Source organism: Hyperolius riggenbachi, chromosome 10 (assembly GCF_040937935.1).
Source record: "Hyperolius riggenbachi isolate aHypRig1 chromosome 10, aHypRig1.pri, whole genome shotgun sequence".
Lineage (NCBI taxonomy): Eukaryota > Metazoa > Chordata > Amphibia > Anura > Hyperoliidae > Hyperolius > Hyperolius riggenbachi.
The window spans coordinates 119,390,878-119,406,725 of record NC_090655.1 but is presented as its reverse complement, the minus strand read 5'-3'; the positions used below and the strand labels follow the sequence as shown (position 1 = coordinate 119,406,725).

Below are 15,848 nucleotides of genomic sequence, written 5' to 3'. Positions count from 1 at the left end.
AAGATCATATATTTTATCTGTGCAAGGAATTGGCATAATGACTTGATGGCAGTTATATGGTGCCACCCCAGCACAAAGTAATTACAGCCCTAACTGCATCTCAGTGCTTTATGGTGTAGAGTAAAAAGCTCCATTACTTTCTGGTAAAGCTTGGGAGTTAAAATGGCATTATTATTTACATACACAAGACAAGTCACAGCCTAGTGCTGTTTGCTATTGCTATGTTAGTAACCATTTATTTTTTAGTGCACGTGTATGTAGAATGCCTTGAAATGAGGCTCTAATGAATGATGCAATGCATTTTCTATAATGGTCTGTTGCAGAATACATATATTTTTTTCAGGCAAGGGTCACACTTGCACAATTCATGGCTACATACAATGCGAAAATGCACTTGTCTGCACAGCTATGTTACCCTATGGCAGTTTGCAGAGCTCACACTTTTCGGTTTCAGCTTGCTTCCTTTTTCTGGACACCATCTACAGTTTTCCTAGGAATTACATTGTGCTGCTCAAAGCAAAACTTGTATGTTTTCCCACATACTTCTGCAAATGGTGTGTGGAAAAGGCATGCAAAAAGTGCATACATAGAAACGCTCTGCAAGTGTGATTCTCCCTGTACTGATGCCTCCCTGTACTGATAACACTTGTACAGAGAGCATAAGCAGTGCAGACAAACTGTAAAAGCAGTGCAAATAGTACAATTCCAGCAGGGATCAGGATGATCAGTAGTGACATGCCAGTATTATAGAAGGGAAGGTGAGCTGAGTTGGGGGTATCAGTGCAAGCATACTGCATCATCATTTAGAACCTCAGGTACTTATACAGTCTACCCACGTTAACTGCCCCGTTTACTTTCCTTTGACAAATATCATTGGAAAGCAGAGAATATTGGCTCTCTCTTGAACTATACACAATGTTGGTTCGATTCACCATTCCTGAGTTATGGGGTGTTGAACGAGGGGTGTCCACTGCACATGGCTGCCAGTAGCACTGACCTGGTTACCAGAGTTTCTAGCCCAGGGAGTGGCTAAGGTTTCCTGGGGTGCAATGTCCACTATCCAAGTGGATGTATAGTTGGAATACAAAGTTGTCCGAGCTGAGACTCGGCCCGCAGCCCAGCGAGCAAAGCGAGAGGGCAAGGGGAAGATCATTCCAGTAAAGCGAGAAATATCACTTTCAGAGGAGTGGATACCTCCTAACTCAGGAATGGTGCATCAAACCGACATGGGGCATAGTGCAAATGAAAGCCAAGACTCTCAGCTTTCCACCTATATGCTGATTTATAAAGCAGAGTAAATATAATTTAAATGGCAGGCAATCAAATCTGATAGACAGTATAATACACAAGTACTGAACCTTGCTTTTAGAACCTAATGTGTTGACATTTTAGGCACATTTAACTATACATACACTAAAACTTTAAAATATTTCTGACTTAGAATTAGGCTTTATAATATGGTAAGTGGTTAGAATACATTGATGTCCTTTGTCCCCATATGTGGGAATTTATTTCTCTTCCCTTCCCATCCAAGCAGGAATTAGAGGCATACATCCGACAGTGCCAGCCGCAACACATCAAATGTTTTTGGATATAGGGGCAGAGTTGCAATCCCTAATATATTATATTGCTGCCAGGGGCGGTAATTACAAGGGGGCCCAGAGCTGTAAGTTGTAGCCCCAACTACTACCTCACTCCCTCTGATAAAGAGGTCCATCCGTTAGATCAGGTGTTTTTGTGGCTACACTTGATATGGGTGTGAAGATGTCCACACTTGTTTTATGACTCTTGTAATATGGGCCCCCAGGCTGTGAGGGTCACCAGGATAGGCAAGGGAAAGAGTGGGAACATTGAGAGGCCCCATCAAAGTTTTGCTGGTGGCCCTATGATTTATCGTTAAACCCCTGATTGCTGCCCCTAGTTTCCTGTAGGCCAGGACTATTTGTTTTCCTATTAAAGACACAAAGCTACATATGAAGTATAGGAAAATGTCTTTAGGAGAGACACAAGACAGCAATAAACCCTATTTCCATCCTATTTAAATACAATCAAAGTGTTGCGATTGGCTTTAAAGGATACCCGAGGTGACGTGATGAGATAGACATGTGTATGTACAGTGCCTAGCACACAAATAACTATGCTGTGTTCCTTTTTTTCCTTCTCTGCCTGAAAGAGTTAAATAACAGGTGTGTAAGTGTTGTACTCAGTCCTGACTCAGACAGGAAGTGACTACAGTGTGACCCTCATTGATAAGAAATTCCAACTATAAAACACTTTCTAAGCAGAAAATGGCTTCTGAGAGCAGGAAAGAGATACAAAGGGATAGTAGTACATAGATTTTAGCTCTGGCATATTTCAATGAATGTGTCATTAAGCAAAAACAATAAAACAGTTAAAACTTAAAAAGTAGATTTAAACATAAAATAAAACTGTGGAATATCTTAGTCATTTTTAGGAGAAGGAAGATAGATAAAATCGTTTATTTCATTAGTTTAATTTCTCCTCGGGTGTCCTTTAAGTCCCAGTCACCTGTGTCGCCCTAGACCTGTGTCCTGTGTCGCCCTCTCAGTAGTAGAGCTTGTACTTACCCTTGTAAAATATGCTTAGCTAATAATACTTAACCACAAGTCTTACATTGCCCTCTTCCTTCACCACACTATGTTGTTGTTGTCGGTAGTTGTCAGTCAATATAAACAGCATGTACTTTCAGCTTCCTAATCTATAGGTCCTGTTACATTTTTTTCTGAATTAGAATATTTTCTGCTGCTGGAGGTATGATTTATTCTGGCATTAGAGAGGGCTATATAATCAGCCTTACTTGTGTCGTGACCCTTTCTGATACACAACTCTGTCATGTATGAGACGCGATTCTGACAATTCTGTGCTTTAATTAGCACCTATGATGAATAGGACAGGTTTGTGGGTTGGATGTATGCAAATATAGCTGATGCAGATTTCTAATTTAAGCATCTGTTACGGATCAAGAAAACTGAACATTTTTCAGGCAAATAATGTTCTGTGAAATATGCACATGCTGGTTTGGAAGATACATGAAGCGTCATGCCGTCACTGAACTCCATCATCAAGTAAACTGGAGCCCACTAGCAGGACTTACTGATTGTGCCCGGTAAAGAGCAAATCAAATAGTTTCACTCCTCTCTATCATCTTTATAGGGGAAAGCAATAGACAAAAAGGCTGCTGTGGGTACAAAAACAAAGTTCACATTCTACCCTTTTTTTGTGTCCATTTGCATTGTGGACACTTTAACAAATAACGTAAGCAGTTAAAATCTGTCAGGTTTTGGACTGGTCCATTCCTCATGGGGTGTTCTCAGTATTATTTTTATAGGCATTCCCTGAATGGCAGTTGCTATGTGTAACTGCCAAAATAGTGTGCAAGCGAGTAGGGAAGCCTGCTGAGGTCTTACTATTTTAGCACGTAGACTTAGCAACTGCCATTCAGGAAATGCTTTTGTAAACAAAGAAAACCCTGAGAATCCCCCGTGAGGAGATGGACTGGTCCAAGACATGTCAGATTTAAACTGCGTACTTTTTTTTTTGCTATAGTGGTCCTTTAAATCAAGCAGCAGAGCTCATGGAGGGAGTTACATTAGGCCTCGTTCACACTAGCAAACGCAGATGGCCATGCAATTGGAACACAATTGCAACATCTTTGTTGCACTGCTGATCCCTTTGTTTACAGTGAATGGGTCAACATAGTGGTTTGACAAAAATGCATGCAGCAGTGCGATATGGCTTTGCAGCGCATAAAGTGTGAATGTCACACAGTGCATTCTATGCACTTCTGTTGATCTTGCGTGTCACACACCATTTTGCACTGCTGAAATGTGCACAGCAACGTGTATAGTTTGAGCAAAGCCTTACAAGGGTGGGGTTTACCGAGATTAGTGGCTGACAGTGCAACTCTGCAGTTCGATTGATTTTCAATACATTCTCTCCTGGAAACTATTGGAAATTGATGTGCATGTGCATCTTTGAAAAATCAAAAATGAAATCGAGAGCCCAATATGGTGTAGTATGTATGTATGGAAATGGAGTGAAAATTAATGGTAATGTACTCACAAATATGGGTTATCATAAAGGCAACCACTGAACCGGCAGGTGGGGAGAATTATAACCTGACCCCACTCAGGTATTAAAAGTCGCTCTCTGTAGATAGAAGTTGGGGATACACCCCTCCACCCAGGGTGGACTAATCACTAGTAAAGCAAGAGTAACAGAGGCACCAACAAGGATAAAATCATTAAAATCCGCTTAAAAGGAGGGACGCAGGTGGACTCACCTCCCTCAGGTACAAAAAAGACCAGCCAATAAGCAGCTATAAAATAACAGTACTATTTATTGGGGACTCTCCAAGTATGCTTGTGCATGGTAGTAATCAATTCCTTCTGAATCGATTCATTTCAGAAACTGATCGTTTTGGAACATTGGGTGGAAATCTATAAGTGTATGGCCAGCTTTAGAGCACAACTGAAACCACCAATTATGAGTAGTCAACCTAATAGGAGCTACTCACCATTGACCTGCTTTACTCCTGTAGCGGATGTGCTGTTTTGCTTGGAGTTCTCATGAAGCAGTTGAAACCAGTCCCGTAAACGATCTCCGAGGTCCGCTAAGTCCTGACCAGTACACGTCTCTCCTAATAATGAAGAAGGTGGTTAGCAATTCTAATATAGAGTAACCAAGCAGCTCAGGGTGACCCAAACTACTAGGAATGTGTGGGGGGATAAAAGGGACCAAAAAGCCCTCTTACTAAAAAAGCAAAACTTAAAGAGATAATTTGCATATTTAGTAGTAGTGCATTGTGGGTAACTACAAATGTTCATATATAACTGAATTATTGCAAATTTCTGTTTTAAGAAGCCAATTCTATTATAGCATACCATTCTATACATTTCATCAGTATATCCATTTACATTAAAGGTTGCATCCCAATTCCAGGAGAGGTGCAACAGACAGCCACACAAAGGGGGATGGAAATGGGAGGGAAAGACAGCCACATGAGGGACACCGAGAGCGGAAGAGACCAACAACCAATGGGACGGGGGCTGTTGGTAGAGGGAGAGACAACCACATGGTGGGTAGCGACAAGGTGATACAAGGAATATGAAATAGCTACATAGGAAGGAGGGGGGGGGGGGGGGGAGTATTGCAGAGTGCCTAGAGGATAATCCAGCCCTGATTGTAGTTCTGCTGCATGGGCCCTAGAAGACATGGGGCCCCTGTGCAGCTGCACCGCATCTACGGGCCTATGTCTGAATCTAAGCAGTGGCAATTTAGGTGTTAAAATGACCATATATTAATATTAAATGTTGATAAAACAAGCAATTGTGTATAAAAATGTATAAAAATATATATATATATATATATTTTTTATTATATTATAAAAAAAGTCAAGTGTTATTACCTGTAACTGGATATGTCCTGAATAAAGTACATTGGATGTGGAGACATTAGTGTGGACCTTCCTTTTCTACCTCTGCTTATTGGGCTTGGCTGCTCGTGTTCCTGCACTGTCCCACTCAGTACGGTGAAGTGGTACCCTTTGTCTTTTTACTAAACAGCATTGGGGTCTTACCGTGTTTGCCGGTATCTGTGGTGGTGATGGTGGTGGTGGTGGTTGTGGTCGGGGAGTTTTCGGTTGGACATGGACAGGATCCTTGGCACCTCACAGTCAGCTGTTTGCTGCTCAGGCATGCCTGCTGCTCCAGCTTACACTAATAATGGAGAAAGAAACAAGGTCTGAGGGGTGCCATGCCAATTCCTGGAGTATAAGCTGATGCTCTTGCAGATCCCTCTTAGAGTCCATAATTTCGAAGTCTGTATTATAAATTGTCAGATTGCACAGAGCTGCGGAATATTAGCACTATATCACTTCTGTTGTTGAACACAATGCTCAGAGTGAGAACTGTACAACTGCCAGGTTAACCTTGGAAGAAGATTCATCATAAGACACTATTTAGCAGTTGGGCTGACAGATGTGATAATGTTTTCTTGTGTTCTGTGAAACTCTGGAACTGATTACCACAGTTACTCATACTTTCAGAATGGATAACTGCAGTAATGGTTTATAAGAATGTGGCAACAGTACTTCAAAAATCTTTCTTCACAGAAAACCGTAAAAGTAGCCTCTCATCAATAATACAAGTCTATTGCATCAGTCATTTGGCTCTAATAAGGGAAAATGAATCCAACTGTCTACAAGCACCTGCAGGAAGTTACCTGCACTTCAGCCTCTAACCCAACAGGCTACTCAGCAGTATAGTAGTAACAAAAGTACTCTAGCAATATAGTAACAGTTTATTACTAACATCACTTAGCCAGTCTTAAAGCTATGCTGGTTGTTCCAAATGCTGCCTGAGCACCAGGAACCCAGTAAAAACTGTTGAGCTGCCGGGTTAGGAATTTGATGGGAGAATGAGAAGAAGGTAGTGTGACAGTTTCTGAACGGAAGGAGAGATTGGCAATTATATGATAAGCTGATTTGTGGTAATGCAATAATTTAAAAATATTTGTATTTGTAATCCCATAATATCCTATATGCAACATTACAAAAAAATATGAAAATAACTGCAGCCCATGTAGGGCTTAGCCAGCAACCACACAGGGCTTGTGTATGTGGGGAAAAGTGGCGGACACCAACATGCACAAGGCACCCAGGGGACATTTTACACTAGGGGGACAGTGCCAGAGATTCTCTCGCATTCGGCGCTTGTCCCGGTATCCCACAACATTACCGCTGTGCAACCAATCGAGTACATCAGCCCAACATCCGAGTACATCGGACAACCTTTAATCCTTTCAAGTGAACCTCCGGACTAAAAATCGACTCAGCAGCACTGAAAAGGCTTGGTGTTTCTTTAACAGTTTCACGGCATCAGAACTTTGTTTCTCTTATACAAGCCTCACTTTTAGCTGCACAGAAGAAAACTGCCCAGGCTTTTTTCCCCTGATGCTGTGCAAATCATGATGGGATTTATGATTTTGTTGTTCTCGTTCTGCTGTTTTGGTGCAATTTTTTTTTTTTTTTACATTTTGAATTTGACATTTGAAGCCTTGCGTGTGCAGCTGGGAGGGGTAATCAGGACACAGGATAGTTGTAACTGTGTCTCCTGCTCCTTGTCACCTCCTTTCAACCAAAAAGATGGCTGCCCCCATGACAAAGACGGCAGCCCCCATGAATCACAAACATTTGCCTGTTCTTTTAAAACAGGGTGGGTAAGAGATTATATTACCTATCTATTCTAATTAACATAACTAATGTAATTTGATGACAGTATGTTTGTTTAGGCTGAAGTTCCCCTTTCAGTGCTCCCAGGAAAGGGGTACAAAGTTAAATATCCATTTATTTTTTTTAGGATTTCCATAAATTCTGGCGAAGACATTTTTTTCCCTAAGGGTTGTCATGCTGTGGCTAATCTTGTAATGCAGAAAGAAAGTTGTGAGTTTAGATCCACTTTCAAGAACCGCACTAAATCCAGAGAACCTCCTTCGCTGAGTTTTTCAGTCTAGCTAAAATGGGTGTTGCTTTAAGAAATTACAGCATCTTAAAAAATCAACAAAAAAAGCTTTCTGTTTATAATGTGCATACACATAGGAGTTTTAGGAGACCCCATACTGGTCTACAGAACAAAGGTGACACTTTAGAGATGACTAGAGATGGTCAATAATTCCAGGTTCCATGCATATTGCAATTGGGCTAAACAAAACCATCAGGAAGGGCATGTAATTCTTGCAATACAATTTGCATGCAAGCAGGCATTGTTAGCAACTCATTAAACATCTCTGCAGATGAGTATTATTGATGAGTGTGGGTGCCTCAAACATTTTATAAGTTTGTGTAACATTTCATAAGAAATGTGCAATTGTACAGTTGCGGTAAGCTTTTAGATTTCGTCAGATACATTGAAAAAAAGCCTGTGTTTTATCATTGTACATAAAAGTGGGAAAGCTTCTCATTTAACTGCAAAATTAGCATCTTTGTGCACATCCAGCATGCCTGCGCCTCGCTGGTTAGGAGTTGGCATACTAAGCAGCAGTATGGATAATAAGGCCCGGTACACATTGGCCAGATTTAAACTGATCTGTGTAAGGCTCCCTGCACACTGCATGCGATTCTGATTTTTAATAGTTTTTTTACATCCGATTCCGATTTTTAATCTTTACTGCATGCTGCATTTTTTGATCTGTTTTTCTGTTGAATGTATTCAGGGAAAATCGGAATTGAAAATCGGAAACGGAATCGCAAAACGGATTTGCAGTGTGCAGAGAGCCTTAAAACGAATCAGCGAAATGGATTGGTTTTTGATAGGCATCCGTTTTTAATAGTTGACCCTCCATTCCGTTAGCGCGTGGTCAATGCAAAGGATGCATCGATCCAGAGAAACACTGCAGACTCAAACTTGCTGTCCGTTAGGCGGAACGTGCTGAATGGATCCGTTCTAACCAAGCAATGTAAATGGATCCTATTGATTAACATAGGATCCATTCATCACCATTAGGATCTGGTCCGTTTAGCTGCAATAAATGGACCATTTTTAAGGCCACTGTGAACCGGGCAATAATATTAATAATAGGTTTCAACAAATGCACAAACAGCATTACAATAAAACGTAGACAGCTTTATCTGGCCCAGCGCATAGAATGCATGTTCTAGATATGTGGTACCCAAACAGACACTATCATTACAGTGCAATTATTATCTACTTATTAACATACACTTAGGAACTGCCTAGAGTTTGACAGGAAGAAACATATTTGTGCCTATTATACAAAGTCTACTTTGGCCAGTTTATCACGGTGTCTTGGGCATGCTCAGGGAAGTGAACATTTTGTACACTACACACTGCCTAAACAATCTGCTACATGCTATCCACAGATCAACAATAATCTCTTTTATCTATAGAACTGATCTGCTACTTCAGCACCACTGCATCTACAGTTCATCCAAGGGGTTCAATATATTCCGTAAATAGAGAATTGTGATTACAACAGGAAACACTCACCACAGAGGTATATGTGTGTCCGTCAGAACCGCACACTGATGCAGGCTGAGTCACATGACACGGCTTGCAGAGGTGGTCTTTGCTCCCATGGAGTTTCATATTGGGCTGCTTAATTCTGTTACGCAAAAGACAAGCAAAAGTAAAGTTTATTAGTCAAAAAAGAGCTTTACTTTAATAGAAGACATATCAGTAGGATGTCTACAAGTCTTCATTTAACTTTTGCAATAGCATTCATGCCATTTTTTAAATGCCAGTTATAGAAAATTTGCATTAACCCTTTCCAAACCTTTTTCCCCAATCACTCACTCCCCCTTCCTTTTCCCACCCAGTGGCCCAGAGGGTCTGTACCTCCTCGCACTAGAACGAGGAGGTAACCCAGCATCGGTGGTGCGTTATGTACAATGCAAAAAACGTTGCATGCATTGCAAATTATGATATATTCCATACAATATCCATAAAAACATAAGCTTTAACAACCAAAAGCTCGATAGTGACATTATACCTTAGACTGTCCATTGAGATAACCTATGATTAAAAACTTTGCACATTGGTTTTATGTAATTTGTTGTCAAGCTTCACTGCCCCCATCAAAAATGTGTTAATTACCACAGTGAATATTAACAAAAACATAAACTGTTAATATAAATTGTGGCAATACAAGCAATAGGGCAATATGTAAGCAATACGTGTAAGTAATAGGGCACAAGGAGCGTGGCATTCTGGGTGACAGGAGAGGGGGGTTGCCAAAAATGCAACTATACACTGACTCAAACTAAGTCCACTCTGCCACAAAGAATGGGTTACACACTGTCGGTTCATTCCATTATGTTTCAGCTGCTGCCGCAAGCAATCGGCGGCATCTGCTCTGCCTCCTGGCTCCTGCATTCGCTGGCTCCTCTCCTCTGAATGACGCTGCCTTGTAGACCCCCGGTTGGCCCCAACTCCATTGCATTACATCACTTCCTACTTCCACATAAATAGCAGCCTGACGCTCTGTTGCATGTAGGGAGCCGGAGGTCTGGGTGGAATCAGAACAGCGGCTGCAGCGTAGTGGTTACTCTGTCTTCCACTTGTAGCTGTACCTGTACTTGGGGGGCAATTATTCCAGGCTACCTATGCTGTGGGCAACTACACAAAGCTACCTCGTGTTTATTTTAAATAATTTTACTCAGTTCAGGTTCCCTTTAAAGTGGATCCGAGATAAAACTTTACTCATTGCATAATTGTGTTCCTTTCTTATAGTTTATAGGGCATTCCTCAAGCCAAATACTTTTTTTGTTTTGTTTTAATACTCTAATTCCCTTTAAACTAAACAAGCCTCGCACACAGCTTTTCACAGTGCCTTGGCACTGTAGCAAGGGCTTATGGGAGCTGAGTCTGGGCAGGAGGAGGAGGAGGAGGAGGTTACTATCCAGAGATTTCAGAGGCAGAGGGGAGGAGGAGAGGGGACTTAATTTACACACAGGCAAGTTGATAGCATCTCCACCCCTCAGCCTGTGACAATGTGACAAACAGAACATGGCTGCCCTCATTGTATCACAGAAATAAATAATCATAAAATGTTGAAGCTGTTTGCAGCTAGATATGCTGTGTAAACTATCTAAACTTTAGATATATATATATATATATATATATATATAGACAAGTTACTTGAGTCCTTCAGAGCTATTTGATGTGGGCAGTTTATTTGCGTAACCCAAAGTTCTATAAACAACCAACTGCCACCTGCCATCCAGTACAGGTAACTGAATAAGAGCATTCACATAAGTGGTTGGGTATGGCAGTTATACAACTGCATACAATTGAAGCTATATTAAAGAGGAACTCCAGTGAAAATAATGTAATAAAAAAAGTGCTTCATTTTTACAATAATTATGAATAAATGATTTAGTCAGTGTTTGCCCATTGTAAAATCTTTTAAATACCTGATTTACATTCTGACATTTATCCCATGGTGACATTTTTACTGCTGGCAGGTGATGTAGCTGCTGCTTGCTGTTTTGGCAGTTGGAAGCAGCTGTAAACAGCTATTTCCCACAATGCAACAAGGTTCACAGACAGGAAACTGCCGGGAGTACCATGGTCCTCAGAGTTTCTTGTGGGAGGGGTTTCAACACAATATCAGCAATACAGAGCCCCCTGATGATCCATTTGTGAAAAAGAATAGATTTCTCATGTAAAAGGGGGTATCAGCTACTGATTGGGATGAAGTTCAATTCTTGGTCACGGTTTCTCTTTAACCACTTGCCGACCGCACGCTTATACCGTGCGTCGGCAAAGTGGCAGCTGCAGGACCAGCGACGCAGTATTGCGTCGCCAGCTGCAGGCTGATTAATCAGGAAGCAGCCGCTCGCGCGTGCGGCTGCTTCCTGTCAATTCACGGCGGGGGGCTCCGTGAATAGCCTGCGGGCCGCCGATGGCGGCCCGCAGGCTAAATGTAAACACATGCGGAAATAATCTGCTTTGTTTACATTGTACGGCGCTGCTGCGCAGCAGCGCCGTAAGGCAGATCGGCGATCCCCGGCCAATCAGCAGCCGGGGATCGCCGCCATGTGACAGAGGACGTCCTGTCACTGGCTGCACAGGACGGATAGCGTCCTGTGCAGCCCGGATCACTAGGGGGACAGGTAGGAGAGGGAGGGGGAGGGAATGTCGCCGCGGAGGGGGGCTTTGAGGTGCCCCCCCCCCCGCAACATGCCACCAGCAGGAGCGATCAGACCCCCCCTGCACATCATCCCCATAGGGGGGAAAAAAGGGGGGCGATCTGATCGCTCTGCGTGCCCGCTGATCTGTGCTGGGGGCTGCAGAGCCCACCCAGCACAGATCCCATCAAACAGCGCTGGTCCTTAAGGGGGGGTAAAGGGTGGGTCCTCTAAAGGACTATATATACTGTACTGTATGTCGCACATTATATATGGGCGATGATGGCGGTATAAATATTGGGATGAGAGGGACATGGTAACTGCACTTGTTGTATAGAGAAAATGATTGTTTCACCTGTCATATGGGTGACAGGGTAGCTGCACATTATTTATGTGGGAGATAGCTGCATATATTATATGGGACAAATAATGTCTCATCTTGTTACATGGGGAGAATTGTGGCGTGTCCAATACTACATTGGACACGTGATGCCTACACCTTTTATATAGGAGGATGTGATGCCTGTACATGCTACAAAGGGAAAATGATCACTTGACATCTTGTATGGGCGACATGAGGGCTACACGTTGTATGGAAGAAATTATGACCACACAACTCTCTTTTCAAAGCTTATTTTAATATTTAATATTAATTAATATTGCCTTTTTTAAAACAAAAGGTATTTGCCATAATCCGCTTTAGGTACAGTTTCCCATGATGCATAACTCCTGAATATACAAATCACCCCTTTAAGGCCCTGAAAGCAAGGATACACATGCAGTGCAGTATATAATCAGCCTATAGCTAATACATGTTACAGAGCCACATCAATCCAACATGCATACAGCTGTTTCAGACTTTCTGGTCCTCATTAGTACATGGCATCAATTGATATGGGAAAGGGCAGTGATGGCTAACTTTGGCACCCCAGCTGTGGTGGAACTACAAGTCCCATGAGGCATTGCAATACTCTGACAGCTCTCATCATTACACGTGGAGGCAGAGGCAAGATGGGATTTGTAGTTTTGTCACCGCTGGAGTGCCAAGGTTAGCCATCACTGGGATAGGGCTTGGACCAGTACTTAGTAACAGCCAGATAGCTCACGGTGACCACTAGGAAATTATAAAGAGACCAATGCTAAATTAACAATGCTCTTAAATGGAGGGATTTTGGTTCTATTTAGCCCTTTATACTCTCTGAGTGGTTCTGGGTCACCACGATCTGGGTATTACTCAATGCCTTACATGTAATACCATGTGATTAGTGCAAGGAGGGCAGAGCATGTGAGCTGAACTATCAAAGAAGACCTGACATAGAAGTGGTTTCATACAGCATGGTGTAACTTTTCTGTGTTTCTAACATGTATATTTACTTAATTTGAAAAAGTATGATTTCAGTACTACATTTGCACATACATTTAGGCAAACAATAGCATAAGCAGAAATCGTGTTCAGCTCAGAGAGCGATGAAAATCTGTTTTGCCTGTCCAAATCTCAGAGCCACTTGAGAAGGTCTTGGAGGGGTTTCACAGACACTATAAAGCATCCAGACTGGGTGTTAAGTGAGTGAGGAAATGTGTATTCCGAGGCAGGCAGCCTCTTCTTGATGTTTATTTTTTACATTTAATTTCTTTTTTGCTTTCCCATATGGCTGAGGCTTTCTCCAGTGTACCAGTGTAGAAGGAATGACAACACTTGTTTCAAGTCACAAAGGATTTTTCACACAAGCGTTTGTTTTAAATTTTTTGTGAAAATGTAGTTGCATATTACATTCAAGCTTTCAGGAGTTTGAAAGACACAAATCAAACGCTGTGGTAGAAATACTGTATGTATTCCACAAACAAGAGATCATGATCCTTATTCAATTACTTTTTCTCCTAGGAGATCATTTTTTCATCTCTTATTTAAAAAATGTTAGCACTCTGCAATTGAAAGTATCAGATAGTAGTTAAGAAAGTACTACCAAAATGATTTATAAATTGTGGAAATGTCCCCAGGAGAAAATTTAGGAGAAAAACTAAAGAAATGATCCCATGATATTATGTCTACTGTCTCAGAAGCCTGGGGTTTTGAAATGTAAATGTGTAGGTTTCTGTGCATGGATGTTCCAGGACGTGCAGAGGAGACTAGACAAACTCATGTGTACTGATCTTTCCCGCTACCAATAAGCCAGAAGGAGGGCCTCACTGCGCTTTTGTAGGCGCATGCATAACATCACAGGAGTGGGAGAGCAGGAAATCAATCATAACATACCCATGTAACATACCCATGAAATTAAGCTAGACGTACATGAAACCTCCCAATGTTGAACTTGATGTCATAACATAGAGGATTTTAACAAGTTAATGCAAAGCTGAAATTTCAGTGCAAGACAGATTGGCACGATCAGATTTGGCTACGATGAGAAAATAGTAAGAAGACTCACAGCAGGAGAAAAGGGAGGACTCGAAGTCGGCACTGTAAATGTATCAAGTTGGTCACAAAGTAGATACTGCATATATAAAGCAGTAGCAGCACAAACCTGATATTTACTATATATAACAAACCATCCTTTTTGTGGCAAGTGGTCTTAAAGATTATTCCCTATTAAGAGAAAAAAAACACTACAGTGTGCTGGTTAGACACTTAGCATTAATTTAGGACTCCACAGGACTTCTAACAAAAAACAGTGTCACAATTTTTAACAATAAGAAACACTTGTAAAACAAAAGCAGAAACTGAGAGCCCAATATAGTGTAGTACCTTTGTGATTCACAGTATAATAATGCGAGAAGTAGTAGATATACTCATAAACGCAAATTACCACACAGGTGGTGGGGAGTATTATGACCTGACCCCACTCAGGTTTTAAGAAGTCACACTCTGCAGACAGGAAAAAACAGGGATAACACCCCACCACCAAGCAAACTGGAGCTACAAATAAATGTTATTTTTTTTTGTGCTAAAAATAACAAATCTATGTCTATTTTTCTTCGAGGGAGGCAAGTCCACTAACTTACCCCTTTTTAAACTGTTTTTAGACAGTTTTATTTTATTTTGGCACCTCTATTCATACTTCTACGCTTCAACAATAAGAAGTACAAAATAGACAAAAAAAGTTTCTAAATCCCGTTTTTCAATCTTAGAACCATTTAGCTTCCACCTCTAGTCATCATTAACTCAGCAAAGCTTAACTTGTTATGCTTACTAAACATTATAGAGATTACTTTGTGGTTGTGTCCAATATTTTTTCTTTTACTGTATCAACATTTTTTTCAAAACAAATACAATTTTATTAGACATCTGTGGATATATTACAGGGCAAAGAAAATCAATAACATTTTTATTTTTGTTCTACAAGATCTGTGGGTTCAAGATGCTTTGGTGAGTCTTCAGTGAACTCTGGTGATGGATAAGGAAAATGGGAAACTGATTCAACCATCTAAGGACAAATGATGCATTTCCTGTCAGCTTGTGTTTAGTTCTCACCTGTGTTCCAGCTTCTTGCGGCTTATGCACATAGCTTTCTGGTAGCCGTGGGCTATGCAAACCTTGTGTCGGCTGCATTTCACTTTCTGGCATGGGTCCTTTGTGGTATCCAGAGCTAAAAGCATGAAAACACTGCATTAATACCATAAAGGCAAAAGGGAAACTCATTTTTTGGAGTTTAGAAATCTTAATGTGAAAGACCGGATTCTTCTGAAAGAAAATTCAATAGTTTGATTTAAAATGTGATATGATTTTAGGTCACCTGTAATATATTATAAAGTAAACACTACCTAAACATTGCCTAAATTAAAGGTCAAATTCCATGAATTTTCTTCTAACTAACCTCTCACCTCATCCGTAGCTATACTCACCTTTGGGAGGGGTGGGTCTTCATCTCTATGGTTACACAACCCCACCAGTCAATGCACCTTTGAGTTTTTATATAATGTGGGGATACGCAAAACGTCACAATTTAAAGACACTGTACTTTTTCCCCCTATAACTGTATATCACAATTCCTATTGTCCACAACTGTACCCACCTTCTGACTCAAGTTAAAGTTAAGTAGGAATTTTGCCAGACAGAACTGGTGTCACTAGAGTACATTCATAGGCCTCCTTGTTCACAAGCTTTTTTCATTTCTGACCATATAGGTAGAAAAAACAAAGTTTTGTAAAAAATAATACCTTTTAATGGCTAACTGATAGAGTT

At 41.1% G+C, this 15,848-nt stretch overlaps 1 protein-coding gene across 1 annotated transcript in view; it reads right to left on the bottom strand.

The window, feature by feature from the left end:
• Positions 1 to 15,848, bottom strand: part of SPOCK2 (SPARC (osteonectin), cwcv and kazal like domains proteoglycan 2) — a 272,957-nt gene that overhangs the window by 38,500 nt on the left and 218,609 nt on the right. Inside the window, exons 3-6 of the mRNA XM_068257790.1 lie at positions 15,138 to 15,252; positions 9,027 to 9,141; positions 5,600 to 5,738; positions 4,538 to 4,660 (exon numbers count right to left, since the gene is read on the bottom strand). Of these exons, the coding sequence (XP_068113891.1) occupies positions 4,538 to 4,660; positions 5,600 to 5,738; positions 9,027 to 9,141; positions 15,138 to 15,252 (492 nt within the window). The remainder of the gene's footprint in view (positions 1 to 4,537; positions 4,661 to 5,599; positions 5,739 to 9,026; positions 9,142 to 15,137; positions 15,253 to 15,848) is intronic.